At 42.5% G+C, this 19,949-nt stretch overlaps 2 protein-coding genes across 12 annotated transcripts in view; both read left to right on the plus strand.

The window, feature by feature from the left end:
* RABGAP1L (RAB GTPase activating protein 1 like) overlaps window positions 1-19,949 on the plus strand; it is a 567,720-nt gene that overhangs the window by 503,648 nt on the left and 44,123 nt on the right. Inside the window, exon 1 of one of the 11 annotated variants that reach the window (XM_050963029.1) lies at window positions 14,940-15,763. The exons of the other annotated variants lie outside the window; for them this stretch is intronic. Within the exon in view, the coding sequence (XP_050818986.1) occupies window positions 15,653-15,763 (111 nt within the window). The 5' untranslated portion in view covers window positions 14,940-15,652. Of the gene's footprint in view, window positions 1-14,939; window positions 15,764-19,949 lie in introns of those variants that run through there. 11 annotated transcript variants of the gene reach the window in all.
* LOC127055383 (uncharacterized) overlaps window positions 1-19,949 on the plus strand; it is a 306,171-nt gene that overhangs the window by 234,648 nt on the left and 51,574 nt on the right. The window lies entirely within an intron of this gene.

Raw genomic sequence — 19,949 nt, forward strand, 5'->3', positions numbered from 1 at the left:
ATTCTAGGGTCAGAAGGGACCAATGTGATCATCTAGTCCGACCCTCTGGACAAAGCAGGCCACAGAACCCTACCCATCCAGTTCTATAACAAACCCCTAACCTATGCCTGAGTTATTGAAGTCTTCAAATTGTGGTTTGAAGAACTCAAACTGCAGAGAATCCACCAGCAAGTGACCCATGCCCCACGCTGCAGGGGAAGCCGAAAAACCTCCAGGGCCTCTGCCAATCTGCCCTGGAGGAAAATTCCTTCCCAACCCCAAATATGGCGATCAGCTAAACCCTGAGCATGTGGGCAAGACTCACCAGCCAGCACTCAGAAAAGAATTCTCTGCAGTAACTCAGATCCCATCCCATCCAACATCCCATCACCAACCACTGGGCATACTTATCTGGCGATAATCAAAGATCAATTGCCAAAATTAGGCTCTCCCATCATACCATCCCTTCCATAAACTTATCAAGCTTAATCTTAAAGCCAGATATGTCTTTTGCCCCCACTACTCCCCTTGGAAGGCTGTTCCAGAACTTCATTCCTCTAATTGTTAGAAACCTTCGTCTAATTTCAAGTCTAAACTTCCTAGTGTCCAGTTTATACCCATTCGTTCTTGTATCTACATTGGTACTAAGCTTAAATAACTCCTCTCCCTCCCTAATATTAATCCCTCTGATATATTTATAAAGAGCAAGCATATCTCCCCTCAGACTTCTTTTGGCTAAACTAAACAAGCCAAGCTCTTTGAGTCTCCTTTCATATGACAGGTTTTCCATTCCTCGGATCATCCTAGTAGCCCGTCTCTGAACCTGTTCCAGTTTGAATTCATCCTTCTTAAACATGGGAGACCAGAACTGCACACAGTATTCCAGGTGAGGTCTCACCAGTGCCTTATATAACAGTACTAACACCTCCTTATCTTTGCTGGAAATACCTCACCTGATGCATCCTAAAACCACATTAGCTTTTTTAACGGCCATATCACATTGGCGGCTCATAGTCATCCTGTGATCTACCAATACCCCAAGGTCCTTCTCCTCCTCAGTTGCTTCCAACTGATGCGTCCCCAGTCTATATCTAAAGTTCTTATTAGTAATCCCTATGTGCATGACCTTGCACTTTTCACTATTAAATTTCATCCTATTACTATTACTCCAGTTTACAAGGTCGTCCAGATCTTCCTGTATGATATCCCGGTCCTTCTCCGTGTTAGCAATACCCCCCAGCTTTGTGACATCTGCGAACTTTATTAGCACATTCCCGCTTTTTGTGCCAAGGTCAGTAATAAAAAGGTTAAATAAGATTGGTCCCAGAACCGATCCTTGAGGAACTCCTCTAGTAACCTCCTTCCAGCCTGACAGTTCACCCTTCAGTACGACCCGTTGTAGTCTCCCCTTTAACCAGTTCCTTATCCACCTTTCAATTCTCATATTGATCCCCATCTTTTCCAATTTGACTAATAATTCCACATGTGGAACCGTGTCAAATGCCTTACTGAAATCGAGGTAAATTAGGTCTACCGCATTTCCTTTGTCTAAATAGTCTGTCACCTTCTCAAAGAAGGAGATCAGGTTGGTTTGGCACAATCTACCTTTAGTAAAACCATGTTGTACTTTGTCCCAATTACCATTGACCTCAATGTCCTTAACTACTTTCTCCTTCAAAATTTTTTCCAAGACCTTGCATACTACAGATGTCAAACTAACAGGCCTATAGTTACTCGGATCACTCTTTCTCCCTTTCTTAAAGAACAGAAGCAATGCCGGTGGAGCATTCCCGTAAAGGAGCCATGGCATGTTTTGCAGTGTGGATCAAATCCCTCACCTGTTTCACAGCATCATTAGAAACTGAGACATTCTCCCACAAACATAGCAGGAACAATTCTTGAGAAGACAGACATTTGTAAGTCTTCTAAATGTTATAGGCCAGCGTTTCTCAAATGCAGCCACTTTGGCTGCATGTGGCCACCAGGGGATTTTTCTGAGGCTATGACAGCCTCTTGGGTGGAGATTTGGGGGTGGGGGGCAAGGGGGCAAAGCAGCATTGCCTAGCCATTGCTCCTGGCTGCCTTGGTGTTTGCTGCCACCACCAGCAGGGCATCAGCAGTCTGCACCAGGCAGCCTCCTGGGGGCTCCAGCAGCACCTCTGCTGGCATTTGGGGTCAGTGTGTGTGCTCAGCAGGCTTTGGGACCTGGGCTCCAGCTCTGGACTTCAACCTGGGGCAGCAGGGCTTGGGTTTGGACAAATTTTCAGAGCAGCCCCCAGCAAAGGTTGGTGGCCACACTCTGAGGCCCCCAAAAAATTGTTCTGAGAACCCCATAGATATCCACAGCACTAGATTTACATTATATGTGGTTGGTCATATGGGAGGCAGCAAAATAATGTCTCTTTTTTCACGTTAATTTTAACATTTGCTTGAAAGCAGCTCATTTTCTGATCAATTTCATGTTAGTTTGAAGCAATCCTGTTATAGGGACAGAATTCTCAGAGCTTTTTCTTGAGATCCCAAACAGAGCCTTTTGCAAACAAAAGAAGACAAAGACTGATTTTTCCCTCCCTAATTTGAATGGTGAACACAGACTTGGAATCTAATAAAACTTGAACCTTCTGCATACAAACTGATGTTAGACAGGAGCTGCCACATTCTTACAGTTCCTACCCAGCCTAGAAGCTGACTGGTAGGAGCAGAAGAGCAAATCAGGGTTAAAGGGAATACTGTCAACTTGAAGTGTAGCTAATTTTAAAGCAAATGTGTTAAAAGTTGTCAGGTACACACCTGCCTCAGAGTCTCCTGCACATTTTGATGGTTTTACAAACCAAATTTTCTTCTATTAAAATTTTTTTCTAAAGTTTTGTGAAAGACCTGAACAAGCAACGGGTAAATAGTGACACTGACCATACCTGTTAGAGTAACCCTAGGTGTTACTATGTAATTACAATAATCCGAGGTGTTACTTGTAGCTGGCAGAGGTTACGTTGATGGTGTCCCTTGAAAAATCAAGGGAGGGTATCTATGTGAGGCAAAATCTACCCTCCATTATATCTGACAATCCCATTGTAATCTCTCTGGGAAGAATTAGGCCTGAAGAGTTTTTCTGCTTGTAGGAGGCATGCTGAAAATGCCGAGTAGGATTAGATATGATAGCTCTATTGTGCCTTTGAGGCATAGCCCTGTTTGGGGTGCTGTGGGGAGACAGCACACCAGCAGGATCTCTAGGAGTCATTGAGCTTCCAGTGAGTATGAGGGAGCACAGCCACACTATAGATGGAAGTGCAGTGTCCTCTTCTTTCTGCTGCTGGCCAGCTCTGCCACATGGCAAAAGCACTAGGCTTGAGTAGTCCATGTGGTAGATTTTGTCCAGCCCCTGCAGACGGACGCAAGGAGAAGAGACTCCATACACTCTATTTCTTCTCCTGTGGGCGCCTGCATTGGGCTGGGTATATTCCTTGGTCTTTCTTTAGGCTCATTTCCATTAGCTACATAGAGTTAATAGCAGTGACGATACTGGTGTCATGGTCCAGATCGTATGTTACTTGGATAAAAAGCAAAATGGAGTCAGAGAAGAAAAGCTGAGGAGATGCCAACAGGACATACAAATGTTTGAAAATGCCTGGAGTCTCTTTGATCGAGTCTGAGTAAAGAAATATTTCATTAGCATGGGAAGAAGTGCTTCACTAAACTGCGCAAGATGCTCCCTTCCCCCTGACATATCACTCCAAGTCCAAAGATAAGCCTGTTGTGTCAAATCAAGAAAAATGTATCTTGAAAAAAATCATAGCTTTTCTATTGTATTACGTTTTATTGAACCATCAGGTAGTAGACACAGTTTCCACATTAGAAAACTGGATCAACACAATTAAGGATTGAAACAACTTGTATACTGACCCTAGGACAAAATAAACCTTTGAGGAGAAATTGTCCTTGCTTCTGAAATCTTTTTTTCTTCCAAATGTGGGCTATATTCCTTTTACTATAGAGTGCAATGATGAACAGAGACTTAGTGGCAAAGGATAACTTGACTCTTAGATTGAAGTGTGGTGTTGCTGGTCATTGTGTATATAATTTAACATCTAAATAGTTTCCGAGGGAAAATGTTTAAAACTAGAATAACATGTCACTGAAAATTAAACAAAAAAAAGCCTCCCAAAAATCTTGTGAATTTTTTAGAAGTGAGTTTAATATAAACATTTCCCCTTGAAAGTATCAGAGGGGTAGCCGTGTTAATCTGGATCTGTAAAAAGCAACAAAGAGTCCTGTAGCACCTTATAGACTAACAGAAGTATTGGAGCATAAGCTTTCATGGGTGAGTACCCACTTCATCGGACTCATGTGGTGGAAATTTCCAGAGGCAGGTATAAATATGCAGGCAAGAATCAGTCTAGAGATAACGAGGTTAGTTCAGTCAGGGAGGGTGAGGCCCTCTTCTAGAAGCTGAGGTGTGAACACCTAGGGAGGAGAAACTGCTTTTGTAGTTGGCTAGCCATTCACAGTCTTTGTTTAATCCTGAGCTGATGGTGTCAAATTTGCAAATGAACTGAAGTTCAGCAGTTTCCCTTTTGGAGTCTGGTCCTGAAGTTTTTTTGCTGCAGGATGGCTACCTTTAAATCTGCTATTGTGTGTCCAGGGAGGTTGAAGTGTTCTCCTACAGGTTTTTGTATTTTGCCATTCCTAATATCTGACTTGTGTCCATTTATCCTTTTACGTAGGGTTTGTCCTGTTTGGCCAATGTACACAGCAGAGGGGCATTGCTGGCACATGATGGCGTATATTCATAGATTCATAGACTCTAGGACTGGAAGGGACCTCGCAAGGTCATCAAGTCCAGTCCTCTGCCCTCATGGCAGGACCAAATACTGTCTAGACCATCCCTGATAGATATTTATCTAAATATCTCCAGAGATGGAGATTCTACAACCTCCCTAGGCAGTTTATTCCAATGTTACGTTGGTGGACTGGCAAGTGAATGAACTGGTGCAAACGACCACTTATGCCGGCAAAACTTATGTCACTCGGGGGTGTTTTTTGCCAACATAAGTGGTAGTGTAGACCTGGCCTAACTGTTGCAGTTGAGACAAGCCCTGTGAGTGAAAGAGCTTCTCTTTGCACCTGGTCCCCGAGGTCTCCCCTTTTGCTCCCTCTCCTTCCCTTGTGCATGGTATGATCTGACCGTAAGAGTACACTACACAGAAGCTTGGAGGGGTAATTCCCAGTGTGTGTGGATATGTGCATGCTAGCTCTGCTCGACGTAGCCCCTAAAAGTAGCAGTGCGGCCCCAGTGGCATGAGCAGCAGTTCATGCTAGCCACCCTAGTATGTACCCAGCGGGCTGAGCAGGATTTTGCCATGCCATGGCGGCTGCACTGTTTTAGGTGCTAGCTCAAGCAGAGCCTGCATGTGGACATCTACCCGCGCTGTGAATTTCACCTTCCAGCTGCTTTGTGGACATGCCCTAAATCAGGGGTCGGCAACCTTTCAGAAATGGTGTGCCGAGTCTTCATTTATTCACTCTGATTTAAGGTTTTGCGTGCCAGTAATACAGGTTAATGTTTTTAGAAGGTCTCTGTCTATAATATATAACTAAACTATTGTTGTATTTAAAGTAAATAAGGTTTTTAAAATGTTTAAGAAGCTTCATTTAAAATTAAATTAAAATGCAGAGCCCCCCGGACCAGTGGCCAGGACTTGGGCAGTGTGAGTGCCACTGAAAACCAGCTCACGCATGCCATAGGTTGCCTACCCCTGCCCTAAATGATCAAATTAAAATTGAAACCAGTTGTGCTATGAGGCATCCAAATAAATATTTCTTTGTATTCTTCTTCTGTGTCCTATTCACCCTGCACAGTATGGCAGTCTGCCAGGTAATAAGTTGTTTTGACAGCAATTTGGCGAGAACCTGACAGGCAATCTCCAAATAATTATACTTAGCATTTTATATTTTCAATGCAAATATTAACTAATTTTCACAATGAAATAAGCAGGTAATCTAACCTCCATTTTGTGGATGGGAAAAGAGAATCAGAGCAGTCCAACTAGCAGAAGGCCACACAGCAAGTCAGGTGCAAACTTTGGATTAGAACCAAGGATTCCTGGCCCACAGTGCCATGCTAACTTCAAGTTTCTTTATATTTGCAAATCTAAACTTTATAATGTGTTGTTTAATGTTAATATCTGTTCTCATTTGTTATTCAAAAACAGTATATGACGACAGTCGTAATTCAAGGACAAAAGTAACAACATAGATACATGCTTATGAGTATGAGGAGCCCATACCAGCTGCAGGTTCACTTTGTCCTGACAAGACTTCTGTTTGATACAACTGTGTTCTGGTCATTCAGATGTCTGAGGAATCCCATTCAGGTAGCACAGCGAGTCCCTGAAGCAAACTATGCTGCAAGCTACCTGGGCCAAACCAGAATTAATTTAAAAATTTCAACTGCAAACCATTGTGGTGTGACTTTTGTCTACAAAAATATATTTGAGCCTCAAAACTCTTCTAAAACATTAGATCAGCTGGCAAATGTTGCCATTTTAAACAGTTTTCATTTCAAAGGCTATTGTTTTGGATCAGTTTATTATTTAGTGCTTAAAATGTGCAAAGAGCTATGCACATATTATTTAGTTCTTAGATTAATATCCTCTATAAGGTAGGTATGTACTATTATCCACATGTACAGGTGAAGCACAGAGATTTTTTTGTGCCTTTACCACCTGGACCTGCCACGTGGACCTGCTTGCTCTGCTCTAAGATTGACACTGAGAGTGAAATATGTCTAGAATAGCCTTTGCTTATCAAGCAGCATAACTGGGTAACCTCTTAGCTGCTGCAAGTAGCAAAAATGCCATATTGGTTTTGCATAGTGAATCAGACGAGTGGATGGCAGACTGTTCTCTGTCATACCACAGATTATGCTAGGTACTCTACAATATCGCCCCGCCCCACACCACCCTCAAATTGTAGTACTATCTTACAGATGAGAAAGGATATGATTTTCAAAAGCCTGCAGATATGTCTATTCTACAGTCACATGTATGATTGCAGCATGGGTAGGTATACCCAAGATAGCTTTCATCTAGCTAGAAAGAACAGCTAAAAGTAGCAGTGAAGATGCAGTGGCCTGAGCCAGGAATGTGAGTACATAGGGGAGCCAGGTGGGCTTGTTCAGCACATGCCACTGCAGCTTCACTGCTGTTTTTAGTTGTGGTAGCTAGATTAAAGCTAGTGTGGGTATGTCTGCCCGAGCTGCACTCACACCTTCAATTGCTGCATAGATGTAATGTAACCCAAGTCACGGAGGAGCGTAGGTCCAATTGACTTTCAATGGGACTTGTGCTCCTAAATTGCTTAGGCCAGGTTTGTTTTAAAAACTTAGGTTGACCCAGCTACGTCATTCAGTGGTGCATAAAATCCAACCCCCTGAGCAATGTAGTGAAGCCATCCAGAGTGAGTATCTACACTGAAGCCCTGCAGTTGTGCTGCTGTAGCAGTTTAAGCCTTAGGCTCCCTTTAAAATCCCACCCAAAACATAGTGGAGGGTGGGGGAAAGGACCGCTACACACACACACACTGGACAATGGTTTGCATAGATGATGATTTTAAAATATATATATTTATTAGATACAGAAGGACATGAAGTGAGAAATTCACCATTGATTTCTTGAGAAATCTGAAGAGGGGAGAGGAAAGTAGACCAGTGGTCCCCGACTTGGTGCCTGCGGGTGCCATGGTGCCCACCAGGCATGTATGTGTGCCCGCCTAGTGCCCAGCAGGGGAAAGAAGCCACGGCCCTGCGCCTGCCGGGGACAGAGAACTCCGGGGCTGCAGGCTGCGGGCGCCGGTGTTCTCAGTCCCCGGCAGACGTGGGACCTGCTTAGTGTCCAGCAGAGGAGAAAATCTGGGGCCCCGTGCCTGCTGGGGACAGAGTACTCTGGGGCTGCAGGCACCAGTGTTCTCTTTCCTCGCAGCTTTTCTCTGGCTTCTCTCTTGATTCATATATTATGTAATATTAAATATGATTTTTTTAATGTACAAATACAAAATAAGTCTTGAAAAATTGTTGGTGCCCGCCACACTCTTCTGAAAACATGAATGTGCTGCTGGCCACGAAAAGGTTGGGGACCACTGAAGTAGACAGATCTTTATTCAGCAATAACTACAGTGGGAACCTGGGTCAGTGTTAGCTTTCTGTGTGGCATACTGATGATTTGCAAAGGATGGGGGAAGGAAAGGAAGAGTTTGGGTTTTGTGAATTTGCTTCCTTATAATCTACAGAGAAGGCCTGAACAATTTAAAAGCTTTTTTGTTTTGTTTTGTTTTGTTTTTAACTTTAAAATAGGAGTAGAACAAAGTAAGGGAAACAAATCTCATCTCACCCCTTTCACCCACTCATACAGTAAATAATTCAAACACAGCCAGAGCACAGCCATAAAATAAAAAGAAGCAAAAGTTTTGACCTCTGCTCTAAAACTTGCTACAGATTTATATTGAGGGGGAGAGAATTCCAGAGTCACCGGCTTGCTGGAAAAGGCCTTGACTCAGCAATTCCAATCCTGCTAACCTCTGCTACCACCAGAATAACAGTAACTCTCTAACGTATATTGGCTTGCTGGCTTAAATCTGTAAGATTGAGTGCACAATTTTGCTTGCACCCAAGTTACAAGGAAGCCAAGACACTTGCAAAAGTCAAGGATTTGCATGCATACATATCTTACTGCATGTACAACCCTGATTTGTACACAAGTGGGCAGGATTTTTGCAGGCACAACTCAGGTGCTCACACACACATTTTTTAAAATTTAGGCCATGTTATCTGATACTTAAAAGTAAAACCGTGAAAAGCTTATTGTCCAGCAATAAGCATCTGGTGCAATATACATAGGCGGCAGGTTATATATGTTTGCGGTGCTCGGGCTCCAGGAATATTCAGGGCTGGGGGCCCTGCTCCAGCAATATTTGGAGCTAGGTCTCTCCCCTGGCCCTGCCTGGATAGGGCCCCGGCCCCCGCAGGTCTCCCCTCACTGCCCCGCTCCACCGCGTCCCTGCCTGGAGCGGGTCCCAGCCTCCGCCTTCCATCCCTCCCCCTGCGTCCCCCCTCCGCCACGTCCCTGCCTGCTCGTGCTGCCAGAGAACAGCTCCAGGCAGAACTGCTGTCTGCTGCCCCAGGGTCCTAGCACCTGCCATCTGTTAATGGCAAGGCAGGCTGCCCTTACCCTGCCCTTCTGCCCTAGTCCTGAGCCTCTCCAACGCCCCAAACCCTCATCCCCAACCAGAGCCCTCATCCCCCTGCACCCTAATCCTCATCCCCAGACAGAGCCCTCATCCCCCTGCACCCTGATCCTCATCCCCAACCAGAGCCCTCATCCCCCTGCACCCTGATCCTCTGCCCCAGCCAGAGCCCTCATCCCCCTGAACCCTAATCCTCATCCCCAACCAGAGCCCTCATCCCCCCGCATCATGAACCCCTCATCCCCAGCCAGAGCCCTCATCCCCCTGCACCCTGAGCCTCTGCCTCAGCTCTGAGCCCCCTCGCATCATGAACCCCTCATCCCCAGTCAGAGCCCTCATCCCCCTGCACCCTGAGCCTCTGCCCCAGCTCTGAGCCCCCCCGCATCATGAACCCCTCATCCTCAGCCCCAACCCTCATTCCCCTGCAGCCTGATTCTCTGCCCCAGCGTGCACCACCTCCCCCTTCCTACACCCCCACCCCCAGCCGAGCCTGCACCCAAACTCCATCGCAAAGCTTGCACCCCCACCCCCTCCTGCACACCCACCACCTGCCCCAGCCCAGAGCCTGCGCCCAGCACCCAAACTCCTTCCCAAAACCTGCACCCCTCCTGCACCCTAATCCCCAGCCCAGGACCTGCACCCCAGAGCCTTAGGCAGGTGGAGGCAGAGTTTGAGGGGGCGGAGTTGGGGGGGCGGGTTCTGGGCACCACCAAAATTTCTACAAACTTGCCTTCCATGGCAATATACACCACTGCTATGAAGTTACGTATGACACTTTCCATGAATATCACTTTATACTTAATGTTTGTGTAAAAACAGAAAACCTACAGAGGTTCCTAATTTATTATGTTTCTCCTAAAATTTGAACTAGTTCATAATTAGAATATGACCCTGTACTATGATCGTTTCCAGACAGTTACTTATTTAATGGTTAATATTCCTTCTCAAAGGTATGTCTACATAGGACTGTATTGATTATCACTTAACTTGAGGTAGTTAACACCTAAATCAAGGCTGGTCTTGCATTCCCCAGGCTACAAAAGTTTGATCTAATCTAGGAATCAGCCTAATGAAGAGGGTGGCATTAAACTTTTTCTGGAGGGCAGCAATGTCGTCTGGGATTGCCCAGATGTGATCATCCATTTTATAGTCCTGAGGGGTTTTTCTGTGATATTTAGCTCTGTGGGGGAGCAATATTACTCCCTGTGCAAATTAAGAGCTAGATTTTTTTGTTGTTTTTTGTCCACTCCTTTGGCTTCTTAATTGTCAGTAATCCTCTTGGGTAAAGAGCTGGGTAGACCTTTAATGTGGGATAAACAAGCTTTCTCTTGTAATCAGCTGTTTTCCACTTCAATGGCTGCATTTGAAAAAAATCTTACCTTTTATTACATGGTGGGGAATTTAAGAAAGGGGTATGATAGTACCATTGTTCATCCTGTATTGGTTGAAAAACTATGCAAAAATCTCTTAAACACAGCCAAGTAGCACTTCAAGTGCTATACAAACAGGTTTGAATTTAATTATCTGAAGTCTGTTATGTTAATGAATCTGGGAAGTTCATATGAAATCCAGCTTGGAGTGACTGAAGGAAACACCAAACTCTGCTACATAAAAGGAGTGGCTGCAGTGAATGCTTAGCAAAAATCTGGAGAGGGCCCTTGCTCAGCATACGTAACTCTTTTCGGTGATGGTCGAGCCATGTTGGTCCCAGGATATTAGAGAGGTGAGGTGGGTGATGAAAGAGACACGCTTTCTAGCTGCACTCTCTTTCACATCTCGCAACAACAGAAGTTACCTCACCCACTTTGTCTCTCTAATAACACTTTTCAGTCATTCAGTGGAAAGGTCCCTTATCATATGGCAATAAGATGTTGCTGGAGGTAGAGTGGGGAGGGAATCTTATCCGGTGAATAAGCAGAATTTTGCTGCATAAAGGCAAATGTTATGCAAAATTCAGTAATATTCCATTCATATTTTCTTTTCCTCCAAATGTGTAAAAGCCAAGCAAATGTGATTCAGGTCAGTTATATTAACTAGTGTAGTCTTGTGCTGCTGTCCGAGCCATCTGCTGGCTGGCTAAGATTGCCCTCCTGCCTCCCCATGACCACCTGGTTGAAATACAAATGACACAGGAAAACTGCTTTACCACTTCTTTTATGACTGCTTCTGCAATACTGTGTGATGTTATGCAAAGCAGCAGCATTTGTTACAAAGGAGGGGGAAGAACGTGAGGCAGCTCTAGTCTGCACATAGTTTTTACGTCATGTGTCTGATATGTTGTTCGTCAAAGGAGTGCTTAAAAATCTTTGTTGCTGAGGGGCTCGGTATTCAAGATCAGAAAACACGTGAGCAGACCGGAAGAGATTGTGAGCTGTTTCTGTAGAAAAGGCATATCCCCTCTTCCCAGTTTCAATGAAATGATAATCTGGGCCATGTCTTGATAGGCAGACAGGTTGTGTTTTTAATTGTGTTTTCTCAATCGGATTATTTTAACATGACTGAAAAGCCCTGTTAAGGTGCAGGTGCTAGTCATGTTTCAACCTAGACTCTTCCTGAGCTACAGCCCAGCCAGTCAACACAACTTGCCTGCATTCTAACAGGACTTTTCAGTCACATCAGGCTAAGTCGACTGAGCTCACATGGTTGAAGAAATACCCTTTTAAGTCAGTGAACTGTTCTGCTGTTCTGCAGAGTAGCAGCCGTATCTGCATCCACAAAAAATAACAGGGAGGAGGGGAGAGGAGTAGCTCAGTGGTTTGAGCATTGGCCTGCTAAACTCATGGTTGTGAGTTCAATCCTTGAGAGGGCCATTTAGGGGCCTGGGGTAAAAAACTGTCTGGAGATTAGTCCTGCCCTGAGCAAGGGGTTGGACTAGATGACCTTCTGAGATCCCTTCCAACCCTGATATTCTATGATTCTACAAACAGGAGTACTTGTGGCACCTTAGAGACTAATAAATTTATTTGAGGATAAGCTTTCATGGGCTACAGCCCACTTCATCGGATGCATGCAGTGGAAAATACAGTAGGAAGATAGATATAGATATATACACACACACAGAGAGAATATGAAACAATGGGTGTTACCATACACACTCTGACAAGAGTGATCAGTTAAGGTGAGCTATTACCAGCAGGGCTTGCAGGCAGCCCCCCAACCTGAAGCAAGTGCCAGCATCCACAGACCACGCAACAAAAACACCAACCCAGGAACCTATCCTTGCAACAAAGCCCGTTGCAAACTCTGTCCACATATCTATTCAGGGGACACCATCATAGGACCTAATCACATCAGCCACACCATCAGAGGCTCGTTCACCTGCACATCTACCAATATGATATATGCCATCATGTGCCAGCAATGTCCCTCTGCCATGTACATTGGCCAGACCGGACAGTCTCTGCATAAAAGAATAAATGGATACAAATCAGATGTCAAGAATTATAACATTCAAAAACCTGTTGGAGAACACTTCAGTCTCCCTGGTCACTCGATTACAGACCTAAAAGTCGCAACATTACAACAAAAAACTTCACAAACAAACTCCAAAGAGAGACTGCTGAATTGGAATTAGTTTGCAAAATGGACACCGTTAAATTAGGCTTGAATAAAGACTGTGAGTGTATGGGTCATTATACAAAGTAAAACTATTTCCCCATGTTTATTCCCCCCCACCCCACATTCCTCACAACTTCTTGTCAACTGTTGCAAATGGACCATTTTGCATACCACTTCAAAAAAAATTTTTCTCTCCTGCTGGTAATAGCTCACCTTAACTGATCATTCCCATTAGAGTGTGTATGGTAACACCCATTGTTTCATGTTCTCTGTGTGTATAATATATATATCTTCCTACTGTATTTTCCACTGCATGCATCCGATGAAGTGGGCCGTAGCCCACCAAAGCTTATGCTCAAATACATTTATTAGTCTCTAAGGTGCCACAGGGACTCCTGTTCTTTTTGTAAAATGAGAATAAAATCTGGCCCATAATCTCTGACCAGCAAAAAGTTGACTAGAAGGATTTAATGATCTGAGCTGGGTATTATTTTGCATATCTGCATTCTCTACCCCCTACCCTTGTTGTAGAATTAAGTTGTGCTGTCACTGACGCAGGAATGCTTGTTGTTGTACTGTGTGCTCGCTCCCTTGGTACATACATGACTGTTCAAATGTAATTTCAGTCCCTGTTTGCAGCCTCTGAACAGCTGCCAGCAAGGAGTGTGGAATTATGGGAAGTTTCTTTCTTCACCACCTACAACAGGTGTCTTTGTCAGCACACCTCATATACAGATACTATCCGCAAACACTGAGTCACCATGACTGAGAGAAATGTGAATGCAGGAAGAACTGCTTTCAGTGCCAGCAAGTGTAGCTATAAGAAAAATCTGAAGCCATGAAGCAGAAGAGAACATCCATGAAGAAGTTCCCAGTACAATTTACAGCACTTTGGAAAATATAAGAAGATTTTAGAATACAAGGTATGAGCTATCTGCTGGACTCCTTGATACACAAATTGTTTACTGGATATCACTCTAATTTTTGAATCTGAATTACCTCTACTGAGGGAAACAAGTACAAGAAATATTATAAGACAACCTCATCTAAGCAAAGCAGAAATATACAGCACAAAAACTGCATTGGAGATAAATTTCAAGTGAAAATATTTTTCTTTCTCCTGCAAGGGTTAAACATGATCAGAAACTGTCTTAATCTCAAGGATTTCACCTCAAGTGCCTCATTTTCGTTTGCCATAAGCCTATTAGAACACTCTTCTGTTTCCTAGCAATAACATGTAATTTTTTTCCTCCCCTATTTAAGCAAAAGAGATGTTGGTTTTTAATCCTGAACACTACAGCTGTCGCTCAAGTTTCCTATTCAAATGCAAATAGCACGTGGTGCTATTTAAATACGCATGTAATCTTTGAAACATACTTCAGGAAAAACAGGAAAAAGAGAAGAGCAACGTTGATCTTATCCTGTTTGTTCTGGAAAGCAAGCGTGTGACAATATGCTACTGGCAATTCGGACTGGAAATCTCTGTAAGGTTTGCGGTATCCAGCATTTACTCTGATTTGGGAAAAACACCCAACTGAATCCATTTACATTTCTTGCACAGGTCGGAGTTTTCATTGCTGGAACAACATGCTACCAGAGGGGGTAAAAATGTAATAGATGGGGCTAAATAGAAGCACAACCGATATAATTTTAGTGTGTGTTCATTTGGCAGTGATTACTTTTTCTTGTAAAACTGAGCTTAAAGGAGTTTTTCTCAGAGGATATGTTTTGTTTATTTCTTTAAAACAATTCATACTTTTTTGTAGAACTGTATTTTCATTTATAGTTTGATGACTTTCAATTTCTTTATCATTTTCCAAACTACTTTTTTTCTGTTTTGGCAGTTTTTCTTTGTCATATGGATGTTTAAACAAATAATTTGACAAGACTGATTCTCCGGGAAGTAATCAACAGGGCTACTGTACACTGTTTGTCTAAATCCTATCACTTTTGTAATTAAAAGCAATAGAAGTCCTGAATATTCATGCTAAGGACAATCAAGCCTGGGAAAAATAATGTGGATTTCTATTGGTTTTCTTTTGCTTGAAAATGTATATTTCCTTTTTAGAATATAGATAGTTTAGATAAAAGAGTCTTGATTTTTTCATCATATTCTTCTCTTTTTGAAGTGACAGTTTTACTCTCTGGGTTACAAAAGGAAATTAAAATCTGTTAAATCTCCACCATAGCTGGGACTCTTTCTTGCTTGTAATATGATATCGTTGCTGTAGCAGCCCTACTTGTGCTTTAATTTTAGTACAGGTTTTCCAAAAAACCCTAAATGACACAAACAACCACCTAAAACTGTGCAGAAGAAAGTGACTACTTTTTCAAGTATTTCTGAGGACAGATTTATAAACCTGTGAAAAATTCCATGGAGGGCATACAAGAGGGCATTTATACACTCCTTTTCTTTGAATCTGCAGAATAAGCATAAAACAAGAATTCAGTAGAAAACCATACTCCCCCAACAAGAAGAATCATCTGCCTGTGGATAAATATTGGACTTAAAGAGTGAATCATTACAAAGAACTTTGGGATGAACAGAGAGAATTAAATAGTTTTCTAGGATTTGAGAAAACTTCAGTAAATTACTTGTCTGCTTTCTCTGAGAATGTGAGCAGGCGTCTATAATACACGTTTCCTGTAAAGATAAGAGGACACCCCCCTACACACACACACACACCTCAAGAGACAAACTACATACAGGAGCTGCTTTGGTTGGCTGGGGTTTTTCTTGTGATACTCCACCCACTCTAGCTTCTTCAGGTGGGTGTGGGCGACCATCACCTACAAAGAACTGAGATAAAGTTCATTGTTGGATAGTGAACCTGCTGCTGCTGCTGCTGCTGCTAACAGCTGGGAGCTTGCTGACAAAATGATGGAAGAAATCTCCATAGTGGTGGCCTACAATTCCCATATTTTTAGCCAGTTGCATGATGAAGATTTTCTGGCCAGTCTGGTGGCAATCAGCAAACCCAAATCTGTGGTAGGTGTTGCTATTGTGATTGTGAACTCTTGTTCACAAATTGTTGATCCTTTGACTGTAACATGTGATGGTTATATTCCTACAGGAGAGGAGCCCTTTCATTGAAAGCAATACCGTTCTTAAAAAATATATAAATCTCTCTGTGATTTGTTTATATGTACTGAGAAATAGCATACATAGTAATAATAATGATAATAGTAATTTGCAGTAATAATTTCAACTGTTCATATTGAGTTAATGTCTTTCTCAGAGACTGAGGTGAAGAGAGAATTGCTCAGTAAAAAAGCTAGTTTTGTGGTGTGTATAATATATACTTTTTTGTGTAATTTTGATTTGAACTTTTATGATTCTCAAGTGTTTTGAGCTCTCTGAAAGAAGTAAAAATGAGACTGGAACTAATTCCAAAGTATTTTTTTCCTAAAAACAGAGCAAGTGCTAAAAATAATCTCAACACTTCCAACAAGTCAGTTAAAGACACAAGGCCAGATTCTCAGCTGGTGTAAACCAACGTAGTTCCTGTGAATCTGAGCTGTGAATTTGGCCTACATGATGGTTCATAGACTTCACACTCATTTTATAGGAGTTGTTCTTATATATCCTATTTTAAAATCAATATAGCATCTATGCAAACTTTTTAGTTAAAGTACAGCACCAAATTACTGTTCTAAAGCAGGTTAGAGACCTGTATGTACATTATATGCATAGTATGGTCATGATCCTGCATTGGGATCTGTTAATGTGGATATGTGGGGTACCACTGAAGTTAACAGCTTTGTCTTCAATACCAACAAAAAAAATAAAAATAAAGGTGTGATAAATCAAGCATTAGCTATCTTGCTGTAAAATCTTAGTCCAGGCAAGATACAGGTAGCTTTTACTGTGCTGTAATTAGGTGAACTCAACTGCTGATTGGAGGTATAGGGTTGACCTCACCTAGCTACCTCAAAGTAAAAGCCCCCTGCACCTTGTCTCCTCTAGGATTTTCAAAGAATGCCCAAAGTTGGGCTCCTAATGCCACATTTTTTGGGGTCAGATTCTGTGAATGACTTCATGAAAGGGTCTGCTGGCATTGAGTCATTGGTGAGATCAAGGGTTTGGAAAATACAAACCTGATTTTTCAGAAGTGTTGAGCTTAACTTTTTATTGACAGATGCAGATGCTAAGCATCACTAAACATCAGGCTTCTTATCTAGAAGCCTATGTTTAGGCACTCTATTTGCAATTTTTGGTCACTGTGTGTATACTGTCTGTGTAAGTAACTATCAGAGGGAGAGAATTTATTTAGGTAACAGTGCCTGGATTCCTCCATATGTGGCAGATCTATAATCTTCACAAGAGGAAAAATATGCCATATCCATGTATTTTAAAAATACATTAAATTCACGACTCCTTTAGTTTCCTTCCCCACCAGTGGAAATTGCAATTTATGTGCAAATGACCTCTCTTCATTACACCTGATTAAGACTCCAAAGCTAAGCCAGTTTCCTTAGATTTTGTCTAGTCACATTCATTCTGGTGACATTTTTCTTCCTTGCCATTAGGTCTTGTCTAGACTAAGATTTAAGATATGTTGGAACATATTAGCTAACATTACAGTGACCAGATGCCCAGATTTTATAGGGACAATTCCAATATTTAGGGCTTTGTCTTATATAGGCACCTATTCCCGCCCCCCACCCCCAATTTTTCACACTTGCTATCTAATCACCCTAGCTCCATGGCTCTCAACCTTTCCAGACTACTGTACCCCTTCCAGGAGTCTGATTTTTCTTGTGTACCCCCAAGTCTCACCTCACTTAAAAAGTACTTGCCTACAAAATCAGACGTAAAAATACAAAAGTGTCACAGCACCCTATCACTGAAAAATCACTAACTTTCTCATTTTTACCATATGATTATAAAATAAATCAATTGGAATAAAAATAATGTACTAACATTTCAGTGGAGTGTATAGAGAGTATAAACTAGTCATTGTCTGTATGGAATTTTAGCTTGTACTAACTTCGCTGGGGATTTTTATATAGCCTGTTGTAAAACTAGGTATATATCTAGATGAATTGATGTACCCTCTGGAAGACCTCTGTGTACCCCAAGGGGTTCGTGTACCCCTGGTTGAGAACCACTGCCCTAGCTAACATGTTTGAAAAGTCTGCTGTCAACAAGACACTTCATTCTTTAACATGTGCTAAACTTGGTTGACTAAAAGCCAAAACACCTCCTAAGCTCTCACGTGACCAGCTTAGCACATGTTACAGGCTGTGTGCCTTGTCTACACTGGGCTTTTAAAATGTTTTAGCTAACATGTTCTAACTGCACACCATTCAATCTTAGTCTAGACAAAGCCCTCCTCCCTATCTTAGGCAATTGCTATAACAGCAACTGTCTTCCTGACCAACAACACAGAATAAGATCTTTCTCTAAGGACTAGACTACACTGGCAATGCTAAAGCACTGCCACGGCAGCGCTTTAATGTGCCAAGTGTGGTTGCAGCCACCTCCATGAGGGGCGCGGCTCCCGGCACTGTCTACACTGGCTCTTACAGCGCTGCAACTTGCTGCGCTAAGGAGTGTGTTTTTTTCAAACCCCTGAGCGAGAAAGTTGCAGCACTATTAATTGCTAGTGTAGACAAGCCTAAGACAGTTAGCAGTGCTGTAAATTGGCTAGCAGAAGCATCATTAGAGCAGTTGGTTGTCATGTGCATAGCTATACTTGGGTTCTCAAACTCTTGTCATGCTTTTGAGTTTCACCAGCCCAGAGCCAAGAATATTTTCCTGAGTGCTGAATTGCTTCCATGCTACTAGGCTGTTTCTCATGAATCATTTAGATAAAATTTTTGTGGTAAGAAACACTGCATCTGGGCCTAAGCCTACAGTTTAATTACTTGGGAAGTTTCGCTTAAATGGATCTAGCAATTGCATCCATGCTTTGTACAAATTCAGAGAAGTGCAGAGACAACACCTTGTGCACAGTTTAGTCTGGATTTTCTACAACATTTGTTCCCCTGGCCAGATGTGAGTCACTGGTGCTGAGTGAGGGATTGATGTAGAGGAGGGATTGATGTCAGACATTCTGAGTTACAGCCTTGACTAATGATTCTACCACTTTCTCTCTCTGTATGATGAAATAACACTGTGGTCACTTTTTTTTGCTCATGGAAAATGGAAATAGTACCTCGCAGTATATTGCGATCTTTGGATGAAATACACTGTAGAAGGACAAAGTATTATTATCACTACGTTATTTATTTTAACATAACAGAACATATGTGCTTATCAAGTGTACAGAGTTTGGTTCTGAAGCACAGGTTGCTGCATGTGTTTCAGCACACTGGCCAAATCCTTAGCTGTAGGTTTTTATCTTTGCTGTTAGTGGAGGGACTGCAAAATGAAGACACTTGACACTTCTGAAGTTGGTTAATTTTTAGTCATGTCAGGCTCTATTTTGATATTATAAGGCAAATACAGTAAATTGTGAGTATTTCTGCTAGTGATTTCAATCAGCCTTAAAATACATTTAACTGTCTCATATTGGACTGAACAGCACATGATTTTGGAATGAAGTTAAATAGCAAATCCTGTTGAGTCTGCTTTGGTCGCTTGTCCCAGATACCCCACAAGACGGGTTTGCTACATTGAACGAGATTCTGCGGAAGTGGTTTGTAGGGATTTGACTTTGGAAATGGTTACAAGTTTGTCTTCTTCTAAACTAACTTACCATTGAAAAGAAAGCAATGTTAAGTTCTTCTCCTATCAGACGAAACAGTTTACCTGTGGAGTTAATTGTACCTCTCCATGGGAGTAAGGTTCCCCTTACAGTTTCGTCTGCTTCTTCCTCTTTTAATGCCAGGCTTTGCCTTTCCACAAAAGTGACCAGGTGTTCTGGCTCAGACTGCTGCTTGCCCACCGCCCCCGTAGCCTGTCCCCAGGTGCAGATCCGTGGATTTCTCGAAAGCCCTCTCCAGGGAAAAGGAAGAGTGCTGCTGTGAAGGTGGTTTATCCCCCATTCCATGCAGGGAGGGGGAAGGTCAATGGAGGGAGAAATCCCAAAGTTACAAACTAACCCGATGTGGTTTATCTGAACTCCAGTGCCTCACAAAGCTTTCAGTAAAGGTTTGTTCTGTGACTTCCTTCCCCTGTCCAGTCTCACTTTTGGATTCGGGTATGAATTTGGATTATGAGTTTCTAG

Source organism: Gopherus flavomarginatus, chromosome 7 (genome assembly GCF_025201925.1).
Source record: "Gopherus flavomarginatus isolate rGopFla2 chromosome 7, rGopFla2.mat.asm, whole genome shotgun sequence".
NCBI classification, from domain to species: Eukaryota; Metazoa; Chordata; order Testudines; family Testudinidae; genus Gopherus; species Gopherus flavomarginatus.